We start from the raw sequence: 22,768 nt of genomic DNA on the forward strand, positions 1-22,768 counted from the left end.
CAGTGCATGGGTGATGACATCACTTGGTCACATGACCGTAGTCAGGATGTTGTTGTCTTCCACCCTGCATGGGCTAGTGTAGCATATAGCTGTTGTTTGCCGATCATAATTTGGTCATTTTGCCAGCCATGCCCACAGTTTTAGCTTTTGTTAATGTAAATACAGTAAACGCGTCAAACGCGGCGTGGGCCTCCAGCGACATCAAAGAGTTTGACGCGTTGACACCACGTGGGCATTTAGAGAGTTGTTTAAGGGGGTTCCTGGCATAAAATCCACAGCCAAAGGCATATGAATTTGGGGGTCCTTGACATGCAAAGGTGTGAGAACCACAGCATTAAATAACAAGAAGTTTGTGAAGGAAAGCAGGTTTCGTCTTAGTGGAATCTCACGCCAGAATAACTCCTAAGATTATAATTTTTCCACCCAGTTTACCTGGATCTTGATGGGCCAGGTGAAGTTGCTGACGTAGACGAAGAAGGTGATGTTGGGGTTGTTGCGGAAGTCGAAGTTCTCATTGGAGAAGGTGTCCTTCAACTCCTTGATGTTACTCCTGGACACGATGGGGATCTCCTCCCCCGTCTGGGTGCCTGCTAGGAGGAAGAGGAGGATGAAGACAAACAACAACATGGAAGGACAGGGAGGGAGATGGAGGAAAGGATGAGGGATGGGAGGTTAGCAACAAAGTAGGGAGGGAGAGAGAGAGGAAGAAAAGAGAAGAGAACAGGGAAAAGGACAGATCATTGGTGAACAGTGTCGTTAATGAAGGAAATCTGAATGGTCTAAATGGGGGACCTTTTACAGAACGGGTACACATTATTGTGTATCATTATTTTATGCTTTAACTATTGAAAAATAGCAGATCTACAAGCTCGCAGCGCGGCACTCTGTGCCGCGCTGCGAGCTTGTAGATCTGCTACTTTTGAAAAAACGTGAAAATTAGAATTTTGACCCGATTCTATAAGTGTCTTTTGAATCCTTCTAAGATTTTTTTGAAAAACCTATGTTCAGCAATGTCAGCAATCTGGCCAGCCATCGTCAAAGAAAAGGTCCTTTTCACTTAAATGGAGCTCAGTTAGTCTGTTCTTGAGAGACTACTGTATGTCAGTGGTGCTAAAACCTTTTCATGTGAAGGACCCCCAAAATGATATTTATTTGGCCATGGACCCCCATCTCAAAATATTTAGTTCTAGGGACCACCCAGAAGCAAAATTTGAGTTACAAACATTTGCTTTAAAAATAAATATATCCAAAGATTTGCACACATTTTCACAGCTTTTTTAAAAATAGCAGATCTACAAGTAAGTATACTAAGCTCACAAGTGCTGTGAGCTTAGTATATCTGCTATTTTTCACAGGTCAAAGCATTCAATAATTCTAGGCCTAAATGGGTTAAATTGGGGTGGGGGAGACTATCTACTACAAGTTGACATTAACTTGAATTGTTAAAAGCTAAAGGAACATTAGTCTTAGACCCAACTTCAGCAGGCATTTTTGCCCTGTGTATTTTACTATTAACTCATATGCTGCCATTTAACAATACCTTCGTACTCTTTAACTGCCATTCGTCTCCATAGACTTCCATGTAATTCATAGTGCACGGATCATGCACACCCATGCCTAGATAATGCACCACGTGTGTCCAATTTGCTCACAGCTTTCAAACAAAAAAATCCGAATGGAAATCCGTTCAGGCATTCATGAGATAGCAGCCATTATGTTTTACACTGTTGTGAGCTTGGAGGTCTGCTACCTGAGTTGTATGGGGGTTGTATGGGGGTTAAACAAGCAATTTCGCGATCGCTATCATGCCTACTAACGTTTTTGGGGTCCCAAAACATTTTTTGAAAAAAAAAATTTTTTGATTTTTTTTTTTTTTTTTTTTCAAAATGGCGGAAATTCTCGGGTTCCTCGGGCGTGGCAGGGAGGGACATCGCGAAATTCTCGGGTTCCTCGGGTTTGGCAGGGTATGAGTTAACAAGTACTGGCATTTTTCCCCCATTCTGGTCAAAAACATGTGAACTCAACTACATTGGAGTGACATGGGCTGAAGTGAAAGACCTACCAGTGAAGCTGGTGGCCCAGGTGATGTTCAGGTTGAAGTTCTTGGATGCATTGATGAACACGTCCAGATCCCTGTTGGGCTGAAAACAGGAGGACAAGGACATGCGTCAAGCACCATCACCACCCACTCGTCATTATTGCCATAATAATAAACATGACCACATGAACCCTTGCATCCCTGTAATGAGTATCCCGGAGCACATATGGACAGCGTGGTGGGAATAATAAGAGAATTCTGTAATATTCTGCAGATGAATATTTTATATATAATCTGAATGAACAATGCAGTGGTGCAGTGAGAATGATCATTTCCATACAGCGGCGAGGAAAAGTCATGTTTACATGCATGTCCAAATAATTCAAATAATAAATATTTGAACAGTCAGAGTCATATCTAAAATAAAAATAAAGAGAGAAAAATAAATAGATTGTATATGGTCACTTTTTATATGGTCACTGTCAGGCAGAAATCTTGTATCTCCAAGTTTAAAATGTGTACTTTTTTTTCGTAAAGTAAAGCCCTGCTTCATCATACAATACTGTCGCACATAACTAGTGAAAATAGCAGATCTACAAGCACACAACGCCTCGCATCGCGAGGTGTTGTGTGCTTGCAGATCGTATATTTTCACTACTTCAACTCGTTTAAAAAAAAAAAAAAAAAAAAGGAACTGTTTTGGACATACAAGGTTTCCACCCGACAGCGACGATACAGAGCCGTCCATTTGGAGAAGAGATGCTAATCACACATCTGCAGTATTGCAACATTTGGACTGGAGGATCAGATCCTTGTGATTCCGCTTGGTGTCCAGATGCTGGGACCAGGTGGCTGAGTGGACAAGTCCTCCTTTGCCCGGGGAAGCCAAGTGCATGACTGCCAGCCGTCAGCAGCATGCCAGACCACACAGGCTATTAACCAAATCATTTAATCTGGGCCATTGTTTGGAAGAGCTCTCTTTCTTTCTTTCTTTCTTCAAATGAGAAAATAATGTAATCAACGGTCATATTTTCCTGTGTTGGGATGGAAACTAGTCCATGATGGCATGAGGTCAGGGGTTCTCAAACCTTTATTGGATGCAGTACCCCCTTATAGTCCCTACCAGACTCGCTCAAGGTTCCATTTGCTCATACAGAGCTTGGCAAAGCAGCATTTTCCATCAATGCTCCACTTGCGTGGAACGAGCTCCAGGAATCCTTAAAAATAAGATCTCTGCCGGCCTTAGGCCAGTTTAGGACGATGTTTCTAACACTTTTGTTTCAGAATGTAAATGTTTTAAATTAATTGTTCCTGATTTCAGTTCCTTGAACTTTCTTCAGTTTCAAATATTCTGTCTTCTGATCATAGTTCAATATTGATGTACGTAAAATGTATATATTATTGTTGACATTGTTGTATCTCGGCTACATTGTGAACGAGGGCTTGCCCTCAATTGTATCCCAGAGTTTAAATAAAGGTAACAAACAAACAAACGATACTGATTTCTGAAACCATGCAAGTACCCCCCTTCCCCTGTGTACAGCTCATCAAAAGCTCATCAAAAGTCCAGTTCCAATGCCAATATGTCAAAAATAAAACGGCAACAAAAGTGACAAATCTAGAACACATTATCTCTAGAAATAAGATGTTTCTGACAGCTACAAAATGGTTCTCTCCCCTCGCCCAGCGGAATCACACACGTGCACGATATGAACCACGATAATCAAAGGCCGACAGACGGACAGGCAGACAGACAAGACAGACAAGGCAGATGCTGTGGCCGCGGGGGGCGCAGCGTCGCACAACGTACCTCCTCGGGCGTGGCCACGAAGTTGATGGCGGTGTAGTAGCGGTCGTCCTCCTGGGACAGGCTGAAGGTGAACTGGTAGTCGATCAGGAGGGTGTCTGTTGGAAGCCCCCAACGACACGGACAGAGTCAGTGTGCTGTGTGTATGTGTGTGTGCGTGCGTGTGTGCTTGCAGAACAGATCGCCCACTTTAAACCATTTAGGCCTAGAATTATTGAATGCTTTTAACCAGTGAAAAACAGCAGATATACAAGCTCACAGCGCGGCACCGAGTGCCGCGCTGCGAGCTTGTAGATCTGCTATTTTTGAAAAAGTCGTGAATATGTGTGCAAATCTTTGAATACATGCATTTTCAAAGCGAACGTTTGTAACTCAAATTTTGCTTCTGGGTGGTCCCTGGAACTAAATATTTTGAGATGGGGGTCCGTGGCCAAATGCATATAATTTTGGGGGTCCTTCACATGAAAAGGTTTGAGAACCACTGACATACAGTAGTCTCTCAAGAACAGACTACTGAGCTCCATTTAAGTGAAAAGGACCTTTTCTTTGACAATGGCTGGCCAGATTGCTGACATAGAAACATAGGTTTTTCAAAAAAATCTTAGAAGGATTCAAAAGACACTTATAGAATCGGGTCAAAATTCAAATGTTCACGATTTTTCTAAAATAGCAGATCTGCAAGCTCGCAGCGCGGCACTCGGTGCCGCGCTGTGAGCTTGTATATCTGCTATTTTTCAATAGTTAAAGCATAAAATAATGATACACAATAATGTGTACCCGTTCTGAATGGGTTAATTTTCAAAGTGAGCGACAAAGCAGCGCGAGTGTGTGTTTGCGTTTCATGAGAAAGTGGTCATTTATGGCTGGCCTAAAGAACCGCTTGCCCACTACTCCGGTTTGAAAGTCAGTGACAGTGTGCAGTGTGTGTTGTGACACAATAGCTAGATTTGTCTTGCTCAAATGTCAAGACAACTACATTATGACAGCGTCTGCTTGATGCCTAACAACAGGGAGTAGGACTTTGCTGGGTGTGCATGTGTGTGTGTGTGTGTGTGTGTGTGTGTGTGTGTGTGTGTGTGTGTGTGTGTGTGTGTGTGCAAGGGAGACGGATAGTAGCATGCTAAGTTTTTAATCGCCCACTCACTCTCTCTGAATGTCACACAAGTATACTCGGTCTATCGGCAGGGTGTCTGTTCGGGAGGGAGTCTTAACAGCCAGTCAGTGTCTGTGACGACGCGAGCGTTTCGTTGGGACGGCATTGCTCGCTCGCTCACTCTCATTTGAAAGTCATATTACAGTACATATTCTGGTAAGTCTATAAGGAGGGCCTCTGTTTGGAAGCACATCAACGGGGGGAGAGCCAGTATTGTGACGATGCACGTGTGTGTATGTGTGTTGCAGTTTGAGCTGACAATAAGTGGAGTGGAGTAGAATTTTGACAGGCTGCTTAGTAATGCGTGTGTGTGTGTTTAATACAATCAGGGACATGCTGGGCCCCTGATTCAGCCCGGGAAAAAGAGTTGGAGAGGCCCTCATTGCGTGCTATAGAGAGAGTTCTCTCAAAGATTTGTGACAAAGTGACAAGCCAGTGGGCCAATTACATGAGTTATATTTCGTCGTTGTCGGGTGGCAACCTTGTACGTCCAAAACCGCTTGTTTTGTATTTATCATTTTAAAAATGATTTAAACTAGTGAAAAAAGCCGATCTACAAGCACACAACGCCTCGCGGTGCGAGGCGTTGTGTGCTTGTAGATCTACTGTTTTCACTACTTTTGTGCGACGTCCTTGTATGTTGAAGCAGGGCTTTGCTTTACGAAAAAAATTACAAATTTGAAACTTGGAGATACGAGGTTTCTGCCCGACAGTGACGATTTACTTTGTTGGCCGTCCAGCCCCCAAAATGGAACAAAGGCATTTTTTTCCCCTAATGGCCAGCCTGGACCGGCCGGGAATGAACCGGCCGTTCGTTGTCCCGCTTTTCCCAATGACCAGTACGTCCCTGAATACAATGTCTGTGTACAGCATGTGTGGACTGTGGAAAGCTCATGTCGTATTGTCGTTATGGTATAACAGATTTGTAGCCAAGTATGGCTAGATAAACTAATGCTATGTGCAAGTTTTGTGCAAATTGCTCGATAATCACAAAAGAGCTGGAGAAAGAGGCAGTTTAGCATATTATGCTAATAAGCGAATACTCTAATGTGGTGAACTTTCAAGGTTCACCAGTACGTGTACCGGTTAGGCAACCAGTAGGAGACAAAAAGTACAGTACACATAAGAAAAAACTGTACGAGAACAGGTTTCTTGCCGGGAGTACTCAAACCCAATTTGTTGCAACTCGAGTTATGGTCTTAAAAAACTAAGTCTTAACTTAAAAATTATAGCATCTTCCAATGTAGCCAATTTAAAACCACATTTCCTAAGGTGGTCCTTGTTATAAATATTTATGATGATTTCGCAAAAGTTTCCAGTCCACGAAAAAAAAAAAAAAAAAAAGACTCCCACACACTGTCGCCTTCACTTGCATAATAGCAAACTTTATAAAATAACGGTCTCGCTCCATGCGACCATCAGGTTATTTTGGCAAAGGGAAGGAACATCTTAACCCATTTAGGCCTAGAATCATTGAATGCTTTAACCAGTGAAAAATAGCAGATATACAAGCTCACAGCGCGGCACCGAGTGCCGCGCTGCGAGCTTGTAGATCTGCTATAAGACTGCTATAAGTCGTGAAAATGTGTGCAAATCTTTGAATATATGTATTTTCAAAGCGAACGTTTGTAACTCAAATGTTGCTTCTGGGTGGTCCCTGGAACTAAATATTTTGAGATGGGGGTCCGTGGCCAAATAAATATCATTTTGGGAGTCCTTCACATGAAAAGGTTTGAGAACCACTGACATAGTAGTCTCTCAAGAACAGACTAACTGAGCTCCAGTTAAGTGAAAAGGACTTTTTCTTTGACGATGGCGGGCCAGATTGCTGACATAGAAACATAGGTTTTTCAAAAAAACCTTAGAAGGATTCAAAAGACACTTATAGAATCGGGTCAAAATTCTAATTTTCACGATTTTTCAAAAATAGCAGATCTACAAGCTCGCAGCGCGCGCTGTGAGCTTGTATATCTGCTATTTTTTTTATATTTAAAGCATAAAATATTGCGTCATATTGTGTTCAGGCCTAAATGGGTTAAATAGACACACCGAGAGCAGCTGGAGGCACATGCGGGCATGTGGGGAAGACAGCGTTTATTTTATTTTTTTTCTTATGTGAACTGTATTTTTGTCTCCTATGCACCTGTCACCTCCTTAGGTGTGGTGTGAAGAAAGCTTTTTCATCTCGACGTCTCCACGGTTTACTATCTCACTGGGAATTCAGCAAATGTATGGAGAGAAAAGAAGAAAAATACCACCTATGGACGTTTAATAATGTCCTTATTAAATGTGTTTAAATATCCATTGCTCGGACAAAATAAAATCTTTCGGTAAAGTGAAAGCTTTGCCTCCTCTACTGGCTACTTTTGACAGCCCATGACCCATCATTCAGAGGTCCTGTTCTCTCACAAAGAAAGACTGATTCTGATAACTGCTAATACTGTGAGGAGAATAATAATAATAATGGAAATGGAATGGCAGAGTTTGACTCCGTCTTTGTACTTAAAGGGACTACACTACACCATGAATTTTCATTTTTCCAATTTTTATGTATTTTTTGGGTGTCCCACCAGCATGTTCTATCCTCACAAAGTCCTATTTCAGACCATTGTGTGTTTTCAGTTTATTGGCAGATCTATGTAAGCAGGTCTCAGAACGGGCTGTCTAATTTTAGGTCCCGTTTCAATTTTAGGTCCGATTGTGACATCACAATCGGGACCTACTGCTACTGCTCTGCTGAGTGGGGGTTGGGGAGGGGTGGGCAGGCCTGAGAAGGAGGCAGGAGGAGCTGGGAGAGGGTTGGGGAGGGGTGGGCAAGCAGCGCGGCACTCTGTGAGCTTGTATATCTGCTATTTTTCACTGGTTAAAGCGTTCAATAATCCCAGGCCTAAATGGGTTTTAATGCTCCTTGAGAAGATGTCTACCTGGTTTCTGAAGGCAGTGGAATTTATTACACTTACAGTAGCATGTTCCTTTGAGCGGGTTGCCTTGGTAACGGTTCTCCACTTCACACCTGAAAAGAAAAAAGAAAAAAAATAAGTGGTCAAAAGGAAACATTTTAGAAAAGGGGGAGATGACAAATGGGTCAAAAGAATGCAGGCAGAGTGGAGGAAAAATATGGGGAAAGAAAGAGGGAGATTTTAGGTTTTGGATTATAACGACGCAGGCAGAAAGAGTGACAGAGAGAGGCGCGAACAGCAAGAAAGACAGACAGACAGAGAGACAGAGAGAGATAGAGAGAGAGAAAGAGGGAGAGAAATAAACTCTAATGGTCCTGTGACGCTAGAAAGTAAAAGACAGAGAGCATGAATGATGAAGATTTAAGCGTGACTAAACCACTGGATGGTGAGGTAGTTCATATGTCACACTGCAGGACGGACAACGCCTCATGTCCTGACCTTCATCCAAACCCAGTCAGGGGCCATGCAGCCCAGGGAAACATTGAGATAGAGGAGAGGAGTACATGAGGGACGCACACACACTAGGGCATTAACAAAAAAGTCGACAAGTCGACTCAGTCGACTTGTCGAAGTTGAAGTTGAAAAAAAAAATCCATTGTATTTCTTTCTATCATTATTTTTGCTCCATGCGTGCGTCTGTACAGCATTCAAACAGTAGGATTGCTTATTGTCAAGGACGGAATGATCCAATATTACAGTGCTATATTATATTTGGTGGTTCTATTGTGAAAATAGCAGATCTACATGCTCACAACGCCTGATCATGAGAATGTGTCATATAATGACCCATATAATCAATTTCTTGAAATGAAAAGAAGAAAAAAAGAAATCAGGAAAACTTGAGTAACAAGATTTCTCTGCAACAGTAGCAACATAATGGTAGAAGTAGACATATCACCTTGTATCTCCAAGTTTCAAATTTGTATGTTTTTTCGTACCTGCTTCATCATAAGACTGTCGCACAAAACTAGTGAAAATAGCAGATCTGCAATTTTTATTTTTATTGGACATACAAGTTTTCCAACTGACAACAACGATATGCCATTTCAATACCAAAACTATGCAAAACCACAGAACCCATGCCTCCATCGCTGTGACTGATACAGATACAGAGGGAGCACTCGCTTTGGTTCATAGGATAACGCATTCCATCCACCGTGGCTAGCCGACCTGGACGGCGCTCACTGACGCACGACACCAGTGACTGCTTGGGCGAAGGCACGCCTTTGCAAGCCTCAAGGCCTGCCATTGATTTACAAAGCCATGCATTTGTTTTGAAAACCTTGCATACGTGCAGGGCTCAGAGCGAACCGAAGCGAGCATTCACCTATGGAGTGGAATAAGAGGTGATATCAGGGGTGTCGCACCAAATGCTGGGCCCTGGGTACAAGGATTCACTGCGGGGCCCCCCCCATGAATGTTCTTCATAGGGGGAGGGGGTTTAACCCATTTAGACTGGGAACACATTATTACGCGCTTTAACTATTGAAAAATAGCAGATATACAAGCTCACAGCGCGCGCTGCGAGCTTGTAGATCTGCTATTTTTTGAAAATGTGTGCAAGTCTTTGAATATTTTAAATCCTTCTAAGGTTTTTTGACGTCAGTGGTGCTCAAAGCTTTTCATGTGAAGGACCCCCAAAAGATTATATGTATTTGGCCACGGACCCCCATCTCAAAATATTGAGTTCCAGGGACCCCCAGAAGCAAAATTTGAGTTACAAATGTTCGCTTCAAAAATACATATATTCAAAGATTTGCACAAATTTTCACGACTTTTCAAAAATAGCTAAAGTATAAAATAATTAAGGCCCCTCCACCTTGGGCCCTAGTAACTCAGTCCCACTTCCCCCCCCCCCCCCCCCTTGTGACGCCCCTGGGACAGACAGAGAATAAGGACGGTGACTCACAGGTGACAGCGGTCTCCTTTAATGCCCTTGGTGGTGCAGAAACACTTCCCGTTCCCGGGGTTACACATGCTGGCGTGACCGTTACACTTGCAAGCTGTGGGGAAACACAAGAAGTACATGTTATTATCCTTTGAAAGTAATCATAATACATTGTGATCAATTGTACTGTGCTTGATCAACGTACTCAAAGCGACTATAGGTCCTAGGACTAGTGAGAAGAACAATAAGTAAAAAATGTAATTGCGTTGACAATGAATCCATTTGCATTTTCAGGTTCCGGTACCCAGCATTGGCTGTGCTATTGCATGGGTGAAATAGGCTCCTTCCAACAATACATATATAAAATACAATGGTGCCGTCACAATTGGGATAGAAAAAACAACAACTCTTATGTAAGTAAAAAAAACTACAAAACTACTAAGAAAGAAAGAAATGCAACGACTTTCATAATCACAGACTTTCATTACGGATGAGTGCAAACTCTTGATTTGACTGTTAAGTACAGTAACACAAATTGGAACATTGATTCAAGGGGTTGAGGTAGAACACTTTATTCGTGTCATTACACTGGTCCCTAATTTAATTAGGGCAGTATTACCACCGGCCAACGATTGGCTCAGGGAAATGAGCAGTTGCTTTGCTATGGAAAGCATAACTTAAATCAGGGGTCTTCAACAGGGGGTCCGGGACCCCTAGGGGGTCCTCTGAGTTACTACAGGGGGTGCTCCAAATCTTTGTGATAGGATCATTCTTTTACATTAACAACTTGAACCCTCGCATGCCTATTCTGAGGAGAACTTTAGCCAAAAATAGCAGATCTACAAGTTCTCAACACCTCGCAGCTTGTAGATCTGCTATTTTCGGCAAATAGGTTTGGTGTAGAGGTAAAAAAGAGCAGACCAAGTACAGAGTGAAAGGTCAAGTTAACTAAAAACACAAATCCAACATGGACTGATGACAGTGCTGTCAAACAAGTCTATGAATCTATCTGTGAAATCGATGAAAATCTGCATCACACATTTATACAATATGTAGAGGGGGTCCCTGCTTGATCTCTCTCTCAGTTAAGGGGTCCCTGGCCTGAAAACGTTGAAGACCACTGACTTAAATTATGAAGAGGAATCTTTGATTAAACGCGTATCTTTCCTCTGATGCACCTGATTTGCCAGTTGTGTTCGAGCCAACAACGCAGGCTCTTCTTTCTTTTTTTTGTGATTTATGAACTGACTTTCATGACAAATGTCTCTCATGGCAGCCAGTAGCCACTGGCAGAGTGAAGTCCAAACCATCACATATTTATATCTATCGTCATCTATCTTGCAACAATACCGTCTACAGTAGTAGTAGCAGTAGAGGTTCCCCCTATGGGCGTTTGTCCTGTGTCTATCCTGCATTAACCCATTTAGGCCTAGAATTATTGAATGCTTTAACCAGTGAAAAATAGCAGATATACAAGCTCACAGCGCGGCACCGAGTGCCGCGCTGCGAGCTTGTAGATCTGCTATTTTTGAAAAAGAGTCGCGAAAATGTGTGCAAATCTTTGAATATATGTATTTTCAAAGCGAACGTTTGTAACTAAAATTTTGCTTCTGGGTGGTCCCTGGAACTAAATATTTTGAGATGGGGGTCCGTGGACAAATACATATCATTTTGGGGGTCCTTCACATGAAAAGTTTGAGAACCACTGACATAGTATTCCCTCAAGAACAAAATAACTGAGCTCCAGTTAAGTGAAAAGGACCTTTTCTTTGACGATGGCTGGCCAGATTGCTGACATAGAAACGTAGGTTTTTCAAAAAATCTTAGAAGGTTTCAAAAGACACTTATAGAATCAAAACTCTAATTTTCACTATTTTTCAAAAATAGCAGATCTACAAGCTCGCAGCGCGGCACTCGGTGCTGCGCTGTGAGCTTGTATATCTGCTATTTTCCAATAGTTAAGTGTACCCGTACTGAAGGGATTAATACTATATACACACAGTAGTAGTCATCGCAGAATCCCCCTTTGGGCACACATTTCTTGTTACATTTATCCTGCATTAGTGATTGGTGAACAGCACAGAAGTCCTTTGTTTCGATTTTTATCCCGCACATCTTTCCTACAGGGTTGCGGTAATGTATACAGTTGTTGTAACAGTCACCCTTGATTTATTCTGCATGAAATCTCAGTGTCTGTGCAGAATCCCCATGTTCTGCTGAGGACACGGCAGACGTGCAGCATCGGTTCAGACAGTAAATAAAAGGGCCTGGCCTGGGAGGGTTTTCGCTGTATGTGGCTCTAGTTCAGGGGTTTTCAAAGTGGGTGACGGGGCACCCTGGGGTGCCGCGACGGAAGCGCAGGGGTGCCGCAAGATCATTTGATAATATTTGGAATTTATTTGGACACTTGATTTTTTTTAGTATCATTTTAAACTTGAAGTACAAAGTTATTTTCAGTCAGTTCTAACCAAAATGGCTATTATCTCAATGTTTTCCTCACAATATAATCACTAAAATATCGTCACTGTCAGGCAGAAACCTCTGTCGCACAAAACTTCTCATAGATTCCATATAGTTTAATTGTTTGAAGTCAGCGCAATCATTAGTGTATTTTGGATTCACGTCAATGTGTGTTTTCTGATATTTAACCACTTGAACCGTCAATAGTTAATAAACTTGACCTTTCACTCTGTACTTAGTGTGCTCTTTTCCCCTTCTACACCAAACCTCCATCCATCTTCAACCGCTTATCCGGAATCGGGTCGCAGGGGTAACAGTTCCAACCGAGACCTCCAGATTTCCTTATCCCGAGCAACTTCCTCCACTCCCTCAGGGATTATACCGAGGCGTTCCCAAGCCTGTTTGGAGATATAATCCCTCCATCTGGTCTTTGGTCTGCCACAGGGTCTTCTCCCAGTGGGACGTGCATCGAGGACCTTCCTAGGAAGGCACTCGGGGGGCATCCGTACTAGATGCCCGAACCACCTAAGCTGACTCCTTTCCAAGTGTAGAGCTGCGGTTCTACTCCAAGTCTCTCTCGGGTGACTGAACTTCTCACCCCATCTCTAAGGGAGATACCAGCCACCCGTCTGAGGAAACCCATTTCCGAAAATAGCCAATCTACCTCTTTGCCGAAAATAGCAGATCTACAAGCTCGTAGAGCTTGTAGATCTGCTATTTTTGTCTAAAGTTCTCGGAATATGTACAAGAAAGATGTGGAGGACCACCTCTAGTAACTCTGAGGACCCTCTAGGGGTCCCGGACCCCCTGTTGAAGACCCCTGCAGTACTGCATTATCACTGATATGTGGCTTACTGAGTAAGTACACTTAGCCCTACAATATAGCGTGACAAATACAGACATGAAAAGGCTCCATCCTATCCCCTGAAATATGAGAAATTCAATTGATAATGCTCAGTTTAAATATATATTAGATAAATGGAGGAAGAGCAGAGAGACAGCCAGCGGGGATAATCAAGAACTCTTATACGCATGTTTAATTGCTTGATCTAAGCCGAGATGGCTTTGCACTCTTGTCTCTAACAAAGTAAGATTGATTTTACAAGGCGTCAATTGAATGCTTCAATAAAGCTTCATGAATTGAACTGATCGACTGACTGTCACTTGCAGCCATGTAGCAAATCTATAACATCCCCCCGAGGGTCACTTTACTTTACAGCTTGGAGCTAGTAAGCACAAACACGCCATCTCACTGTAGGAGTACAGAGACGCTAAATGAGGCTACGTAGCCGCTTATTGACTGATTGACTGACTGTCAGTCTTGGCTTGGAGTACAGTAAATCTTTAAAATCCCCAAAGCACGCTTCACTTTATAGCTGGGAGCTGGTAAAATGAGCAAACCGTGTAGAGGTTTGTGACAAACACTGCCAAGCAGTGTTCATTTTTTTTCAGCAAATGTCGATTTAGTCTTAGTCTTATGAATAACACCATTTAGTCTTAGTCCTGTCTTAGTCTTCTGAAATTGTTTTAGTAGTAGTCTATTTAGTCTAGTCTTAGACTAAATATCAGTCGTTGTCTTTTAGGCTAAGTCTTTTGGGCTAAATATAACCACATAACTCTGAACAAGTCATTGTCTTCTACTGCCTGTTACTTGGTCAAACCAAACCATACATAAAATATGTATTTGGCTTTAATTTCATTGCAGTTATATACCAGTGTTAATTTGTACAGCCATTAGTCTTAGATTTAGTCTTAGTCTTTTGAATAACACAAATAATAGTCTTAGTCTCAGTCTTCTTAAATAGTTTTAGTCTTATCGACAAAATGTCAAAATCTTGTAGTCTTTTAGTCTTAGTCGACAAAATTAACACTGCTTCCAAGGTCTATGCATACGAAGTAGTGTATGGAGTCTAAAAAGAGGTCAAAACTCCAGCCACTTAAAACAAGCAAACATAACATAAGCAACGTATAACGCAGAGAGATTGATCGGTGTACCGATTTCCCCCACCGTTTGACCGCTGCCCGCAGAGGACAATAAATATTTAACGGCCCCGAAGGAATGAGGCAAAACACACAGTGCCGACTGTGAAATACAGACAGCCTTAATGAAACAACGCAGAAAAAGGACTGAATAATTTATCGATCGACTAATTGATGACTCACGCTGGCAGTTCCCCCCGTTGGTGGGATCGCCGTAGAAGCCGGAGATGCAGCTCTCGCAGTGTCGGCCGGTCGTCAGGTCTTCGCACTTCTCACACACGCTCTCGTTGACACACTGGCTGTGGCCGTTACACTGGCACGCTGTCAGTGGAGGGGACAAAAGGTACTCAAATGTTTTACTTACTGTAAGTAAAAGTATCAATACGGCAATGTAGAAATACTAAAAAAGTCTGGAATTCAAAATTTACTTTTGCGTAAAAGTAGATGGGATCAAAGTATTGGGATCAAAATCTAATTAAAGGGGAAGACCACCCATTTTCAATATTGAACTATGTCATTAATATGCCTTAGAGGAGTTTGGAAAAAATAGAAAAAAAGTTCCCCCCCCTTGGCCCCTTCTGTGTTGCCTAGAACTGGAGGATTGATTTTGGGGTTTGTATTGTAAAGTACAACTTGATGACATCACACCGTTCCGTTGTACTTTACAATACAAACCCCAAAATCAATCCTCCAGTTCTAGGCAACACAGAAGGGGGGGAAGTTTTTTTTCTATTTCCACACAACTCCTCTAAGTTATATTAATGACATAGTTCAATATTGAAAATGGGTGGTCTTCCCCTTTAAATAAAGTACCAAAAGTATAAAGTAATAATTATGAAGAAAGGTTTCAAATGTATAGTGCGTCGCAGTGGTTTACTGGTCCATATATTAAAATATGTTTTCACATAGGATCAAAGGTTTTATGGTCATGATTCACTGCAATCCTGGATGGCTTGGTTCTAGGCTTAACACAATTGTTATAAATGTTTTTGTAAAAGTCTATGGGTAAAATGAATGGGAGATTTTTGGGACCAGTAAACCACTTCCGCTGCGATGCTCTATACAATTATTTTTGAGATCTACAAGCTCGTAGATCTTGTAGATCGGCTATTTTCGGCTGAAATGCAAATAGGGCTGAAGTGGTTAATGTGTTTTTTTTTGTTTTTTTTTCTAAATTTTTATCCCACGATTTTGCAACCCATTTTTCACCCAGTGCCAATTGCCTATGTAATCCTGGGCTCTGCTCTCCCTCTGCCGCGCCTGGGGAGACAACGGACTGACCTCATGCTTCCTTCAATGCATGAGGAGTCCAAGTTGTTTCTTTTCACCTGACAGGGGGGATTTTCCCCGGGATGGACGTAGCGCGTGGAAGGAACACGTTATTCCAACCAGTTCCTTTCCCCTCCATCAAGCGCCCCGGCTGGCCAGGGGGAGGCATTATTGAGACCAGTAATGTGTTTTTTTTTTAAATAAAAATCTACATTTTTAAATAAAAATCTAAATCTACAAAGTAACTAAACTTTTCAAATAATGTGTGCTGGATTAGAAGTAAAAAATAAAAAAAACACCACTGCAAGCTGTCACACTGGGCATTGGACAGTGATGAGTGTAAGAATGGAAGAAATGTGTCAAGGCCAGATGTCCACTGTTGGACACATGTGACACAATGCCGGTGGTGATGAAAGTTGAGCACACTAAACGTATTTATCTCAACAATAGCACCGTTTTAGATGTTGTAACTGTCTGCAACAGGCAAAGGCTGTCCCCAAAACGGATAGAAATGCCGTTGGAATGAACTCCAGTCTTATAGTGTTTGGCAGTGTGTTCATAGTAGTTGAAGTCATCTATTATTTTCTAATTACTTATATAATGGCATTAGTCATGAGTTATTTTGGTATATTTTGTCAACATACTGTACATACTGTAATAACTATTATAAACATCATTAAATTGAGTAGGGTTTCATTAAATTGAGTAGGGTTCTACTCTGTGCATTTGTATTGAATTTCATTGTATTGTGTTGGAGTGTGTATATTGCAACGTTTTGCTGTGTATATTGTATTGTGTATTTATGATATACCATTTCATAAAAGCTTTCATAAAAATCAAACCTCGGTTCGAAGTGAAGCGGTGAATTTTTATTCTGTGTTCTAGAGCTATGAAATCTGTGTTCTAGATCTATACATTCTGTGTTCTAGATCTATATTTTTTATGTGCTTTAGTTCTATACTTTTATGAATTCTGAATGAATTAATGATTTTGTCTGGAGGGCCAAATTGTCATGTGAAGCCTGACCAATCCTCAATTCTGCATGCACGGGACATGTACGGGACAGACAAAGCCACTCCTTGGGAATCTATGGGAATCCTCAAAAAAACATGTACTGGACAGACAAAGCCACTCCTTGGAAGCGTCTTTCACCGCTTCAAAAATAAAAACAGATTAAATGAATTGAAAGGAACTCGTCACCTGGACAGTGGATGAAGGACCAGTTGTACTTTGCCTCTCCGGGACACATGCTGGCATTGAGGGCCGGTTGGGGGCTGGAGGGGAGGCCGGGCAGGGTGGAGGGAGCAGGGACAGAGGTCTGGAAGGGTCCCCGATAGGAGCCCTCGATGCACTGGCCCTTCCCGGTGTTACTGGGGTCAGTGCACCACCCGCAGCCCGGCTGGTCCAGACACTGGCCACAGGTCCTGTATCCTGAGCAGTTCTCAGCTGCAGGAGAGAGACAAATGTTATAGAATTTGTTTAAGAAAAGCAATTTCATTTGACACACATACACACTATATACACCAGTAAGACGCCTCAGGGCGCCATGTCTTGGCCATCTGGCCAAAGGGATTTGCTTCCCCTGGTCTAGCATTGGGTTAAGTCAATGTATGCTTAGTGCAACGTATTTATGTGCCTCAATACATAAAATAGCCTTATAAGAGTGCGATAGGTTTTTAATAATTTAGTTGTTTTAATCATTTTGAATGCCATCCATTCCTCTAAATAAATGAGAAAAAGATTCAGATATTTTTCATTGTCTTTGCCAAAACGTTTTATCGCAATTCAAAATGCATGAAAAGGCTGCCCTGAACTCTTGCTATTAAGTCTTCTTTATTCCCGCCATTCCTCTTGAGGCCTTTTAACCAGGCCTTTGTTGCAAATAAGAACTGGTTTGCTAATTGAAGTGCCTGGTTAGATGAATAAAAACAAGCACATTAACAAAAACAACAACAGGGCGCTGACTACTACACAACAGATAAAAAAGCAGCTGGGGAATGTGTTAACAATATACATTATATTCTAATCTCCAAACATGTACCCCTCAAGGGGCCAATGGGCCAGACCTTAATTGCACCTGCCTCAAAGCTTAAAAAACAACCTTGACATATTCCCCCGTCATCTATTGGAAAATGTCGTCCGCATTAAGATTCCCTGGAGGATACTGGGTTATTGCCACAACAAAGACAATAGATCACATCACAAAAATATATCGTCGTTGTCGGGTGAAAACCTTGTATGTCCAAAACCGTTCGTTTTGCATTTTGCATTTAAAAAATGATTTAAACTAGTGAAAACAGCCGATCTACAAGCACACAACGCCTCGCGGTGCGAGGCGTTGTGTGCTTGTAGATCGGCTGTTTTCACTACTTTTGTGCGACGGCCTTGTACGATGAAGCAGAGCTTTGCTTTGCGAAAGAACATACAAATTTGAAACTTGGAGATACGAGGTTTACACCCGACAACGACGATATATATGATTGGGAAAAAAAGCATAGTGTGTTTTGTTTTTGCTTCAAAGTATGCGAAACATCAGTTAAATGTAATTACATCGTGCTCCAGTAAATAACCTTCAGCAGGTGAATATCGCTATGCAGACTTTATTCTAACATTTCCCCCCTTCGTTTTCCTTATTACGTGTATCTTTCATATGTCCTTAGTTTACCAATCTCTCACAGGCTAATTCAAAAGTCACGTGGGACTGTTCTGGCTTATGGGAAGGTTAACCCATTTAGAACGGGTACACATATTGTATATTATTTTATGCTTTAACTATTGAAAAATAGCAGATATACAAGCTCACAGTGCGGCACCGAGTGCCGCGCTGCGAGCTTGTAGATATGCTATTTTTGAAAAATCGTGAAAATTAGAATTTTGACCCGATTCTATAAGTGTCTTTTGAATCCTTCTAAGATTTAAAAAAAAACTATGTTTCTATGTCAGCAATCTGACCAGCCATCGTCAAAGAAAAGGTCCTTTTCACTTAACTGGAGCTCAGTTAGTCTGTTCTTGACTACCATGTCAGAGACTACTATGTCAGTGGTTCTCAAACTTTTTCATGTGAAGGACCCCCAAACTGATATTTGGCCACAGACCCCCATCTCAAAATATCTAGTTCCAGGGACCACCCTTGTTGGTGGATTGTTGAACGAGGCTCTGAAACAGCACTGACTGAGAGTATTGATGAATCACTGTGCACTTGTGTGATGTTGTGTCCCCCCCTGTGTCATGTATTTCTACTGTGTATTTGTTATTGATGTTTTGTGTGTGGCTGTAGCAGGGGTGAAAGCCCAAGACAAATTTCCCTTGTGGACAAATAAAGTTTACCTTACCTTACCAGAAGCACAATTTGAGTTACAAACGTTCCCGTTAAAATACATATATTCAAAGATTTGCACACATTTTCATGACTTTTTCAAAAATAGCAGATCTACAAGCTCGCAGCGCGGCACTCGGTGCCGCGCTGTGAGCTTGTATATCTGCTATTTTTCACTGGTTAAAGCATTCAATAATTCCAGGCCTGAATGGGTTAAAGCTGTGGATGTGGGAAGAGAAATAAGTGCAGGATAATTACCTTTTTTTTTAAATGTCATTGAGGCTCCAAAATATATCCCTTTGAAGTAACGGGTCAACACGCAAAATAACCTTTTTCGTTTGTAACGTAGCTAAATGAACGTTAGATCCATTACTGTTCAAAGATGTAAAGTACAGTATGCCCTCGTTGAGCACTTAAAGCATTATCATAACTACAGACCGTTTTATAGTTCTGAGGTCCCCTTTGCACATTCACATGCTGGCTTGTGGTGGACATATTTGCCAAAATTCCACTGTACAAATTGAGTCCTGAATGACCTTAACAGGTCTGTAACTCTGAGAGTGTACAAATAGAACCAAATGGACCATTACGGGTCCATTTGGTTCCATTTCTACACTCTCAGAGAGTTAAGGGGGTTAAAAATAAAACGTTTGAGAACCACTAGTACTAGAGGACTCATAATGTGCCAAAGTGTCGTAGTAAATCAGTGTCATACATTATTCTGAAGAAAACCTGGAGACTTGACATTCAGTATTTGGGTCGCATGACAAAAAATAACATTATAAATAGTGTGTAAATCTGTAAATCTGTGTAATCCTGGTCTCAATAATGCCTCCCCCTGGCCAGCTGGGGCGCTTGATGGAGGGGAAAGGAACAGGTTGGAATAACGTGTTCCTTCCACGCGCTACGTCCATCCCGGGGAAATCCCCCCCAGGTGAAAAGAAACAACTTGGACTACTCATGCATTGAAGGAAGCATGAGGTCAGTCTACCCAGGCGCGGCAGAGGGAGAGCAGAGCCCAGGATTACATAGGCAATTGGCACTGGGTGAAAATGGGTTGCAAAATCGTGGTATAAAAAAACAAGGCCGAGTTTTGCCAGGGACACATTTCCCCATGTACGGATATATGGACGACCACTTGTGATCAGTGATGACGTGATGCTTACGTGGACAGCTGTTCATGGTGTACCACTCCATGCACTGTCCGAAGGGGAAGGAGGCCACGTAGGCGTTGGAGTCCACGCACTGCTTCATGTTGCTGCACCACATGCACTCCGAGCTGCTGCTGGTGCACTCGTTGCAGGTGGCCCGCATGGCGCACGGCGTCCGGCACTGCTTGGCACTGTGATTGGCTGGAAAATAACAGGTTGGAGACGAGTTAGCTTATGCCAGGGGTCTTCAACAGGGGGTCCGGGACCCCTAGGAGGTCCTGAGAGTTACTTCACGGGGTCCTTCAAATCTTTGTTTGATAGAAACTTTTTTCTCCTTTTTTATATTAACCACTTGAACTCTAGCGTCCATATTCTGAGAACTAAAGCCAAAAATAGCAGATCTACAAGCTCACAACGCCTCGCGCTGCGAGGCGTTGTGAGCTTGTAGATCGGCTATTTTCGGCAAAGGTCAAGTTTATTGAGTATTGACGATTCAAGTGGTTAAATATCTGAAAACACAAATTGACTTGACTCCAAAACACGCTGATGATCGTTGCTGTCAAACCATGAAACTATATGGAATCTCTGAAAAGGTTGTGGGGGGTCCCTGCTTCATCTCTCTCTCAACTAAGGGGTCTGTGGCCTGAAAATGTTGAAGATCTATGTAATTTCCAATAACAAACAGTCTCACATTCAGGCCAATGTTTTAATTAATAGACACAGGGTGCCCAGTCTGCACCCACTCACTGGAGCACCAAACCAAACACCAGTGGTGGAAAAAAAGTTATTACTTAAGTAAAAGTAAAAGCATCTATACTTCAAATGTAGAAATACTCTGTTAAGTAAAAGAACAGTACTTGAGCAAATGTACTTTGTTACTTCACCAGCGTTTCTCAAAGTGGATTCCAGGGACTTTGTGGGCTCCTTTGTGGTGTCTAAACTGACCCATACAAGTCTAACTCTGACAGTGTACAAATGGAACCAAATGGACCCTACAAATGGAACCGTTAGGGTCCATTCGTACACTGTCAGAGTTAAGGAGAGACCTTGAAATGTAACAGTTTGAGAAACACTGCTTTACACAACTGCCAAACAAACAAACACCATCCATTTCTTGTGTATCTCCACCCACCTGGGCGCTCACACAGGCTGCCGTTGACGGGGTTGATGCAGGTCTGAGCCTTGAGGCCGCTGGAGGCGGCTTCGGCCAGGTAGCCACAGAAGCCCGCGTCGCTGGGCTCTCCGGGCAGCCACTGCAGGGAGGTGTTGGTGAAGGGGGACATGTCCTCCCAGCACCAGTAGGACACGTTGATCTTCCTCAGGCCCACCCATGGCGTCACGGTAGCTTTGTACTGTAAACCAGACATACGAGGTGGAAGTCAGGTCTTCTTCTCATAGGATCGATAAAATTTCATTTTTTAACCCATTTAGGCCTAGAAGTATTGAATGCTTTAACCAGTGAAAAATAGCAGATATACAAGCTCACAGCGCGGCACCGAGTGCCGCACTGCGTGAAAGTGTGCGCAAATCTTTGAATGTATGTATTTTCAAAGCGAACGGTTGTAACTCAAATTTTGCTTCTGGGTGGTCCCTGGAACTAAATATTTTGAGATGGGGGTCCGTGGCCAAATAAATATAATTTTGGGGGTCCTTCACATGAAAAAGTTTGAGAACCACTGACATAGTAGTCTCTCAAGAACAGACTAACTGAGCTCCATTTAAGTGAAAAGGACCTTTTCTTTGACGATGGCTGGCCAGATTGCTGACATATAGAAACATAGGTTTTTCAAAAAATCTTAGAAGGATTCAAAAGACACTTATAGAATCGGGTCAAAATTCTAATTTTCATGATTTTTCAAAAATAGCAGATCTACAAGCTCGCAGCGCGGCTGTGAGCTTGTAGATCTGCTGTTTTTCAATAGTTAAAGCATAAAATAATAATACGCTATAATGTGTACCCGTTCTGAATGGTTTAAAAGCTCTTATATTGACGCCCTTTGTGCCCCCTTAATGAATCATATTCATACATACAGATGTGCCGTTTCAAATCTTTGGGCTTTACTACTCCGTTTAGCCTGATTTCAGACTCAGTTAGGTCTGACATTGTGCCCTGTCTGAGCGATTTACGGGGGAGGGACTTTGACTTCCCCTAAACCAATCACTAGAGATCAGCGGATCCGCCTACTTGCGGCTTCCTCCGTCCGCACAACACTGCTAGCCAAGCCATTAGCAAACACATTGGCGACAAACATCGCGTGTGTGTCTGTGTGTGCGAGCGTGGCCGCGCGCGAGTGATCGCGACGCACGTGCACGGCCGTGAGCGATCGCGCGCGTCGTGTGTGTGTCTGTCTGTGCGAGACCCACCCCCACCCCCTGCACTCATTGGAGGAGCCGCCATTTCGGACGATAAACTGCAGATTCATTACACAACACCAGACCAGAGAAACAGTCCACTCTGAGAGTGGGTCGGTCTATGGGCTGGAGCCAGGCAAACTCTTTTCCTCAAGATTTACTGCAAATGCTTTTTTTTTTTTTTTTACTTTTCTCTTTCACTTCTTTCACTTGCAGTGTATGCCAGACTGCTGACACAGAAACATAGGTTTTTCAAAACACCTTAGAAGGATTCAAAAGACACTTATAGAATCGGGTCAAAATTCTAATTTTCACGATTTTTCAAAAATAGCAGATCTACAAGCTCGCAGCGCGGCACTCGGTGCCGCGCTGTGAGCTTGTATATCTGCTATTC

At 42.4% G+C, this 22,768-nt stretch overlaps 1 protein-coding gene across 1 annotated transcript in view; it reads right to left on the reverse strand.

The window, feature by feature from the left end:
- The window catches only part of atrn (attractin), a gene marked incomplete at its 5' end in the record, with an annotated part of 253,285 nt that overhangs the window by 142,225 nt on the left and 88,292 nt on the right, over positions 1 to 22,768 (reverse strand). Inside the window, 9 exon segments of the mRNA XM_080750193.1 lie at positions 433 to 590; positions 2,063 to 2,141; positions 3,849 to 3,943; positions 7,959 to 8,011; positions 9,868 to 9,961; positions 14,470 to 14,607; positions 16,756 to 17,001; positions 20,038 to 20,223; positions 21,155 to 21,374. Of these exon segments, the coding sequence (XP_080606319.1) occupies positions 433 to 590; positions 2,063 to 2,141; positions 3,849 to 3,943; positions 7,959 to 8,011; positions 9,868 to 9,961; positions 14,470 to 14,607; positions 16,756 to 17,001; positions 20,038 to 20,223; positions 21,155 to 21,374 (1,269 nt within the window).

This window comes from Nannobrachium achirus (assembly GCF_963921795.1).
Source record: "Nannobrachium achirus genome assembly, chromosome: 20".
Lineage (NCBI taxonomy): Eukaryota > Metazoa > Chordata > Actinopteri > Myctophiformes > Myctophidae > Nannobrachium > Nannobrachium achirus.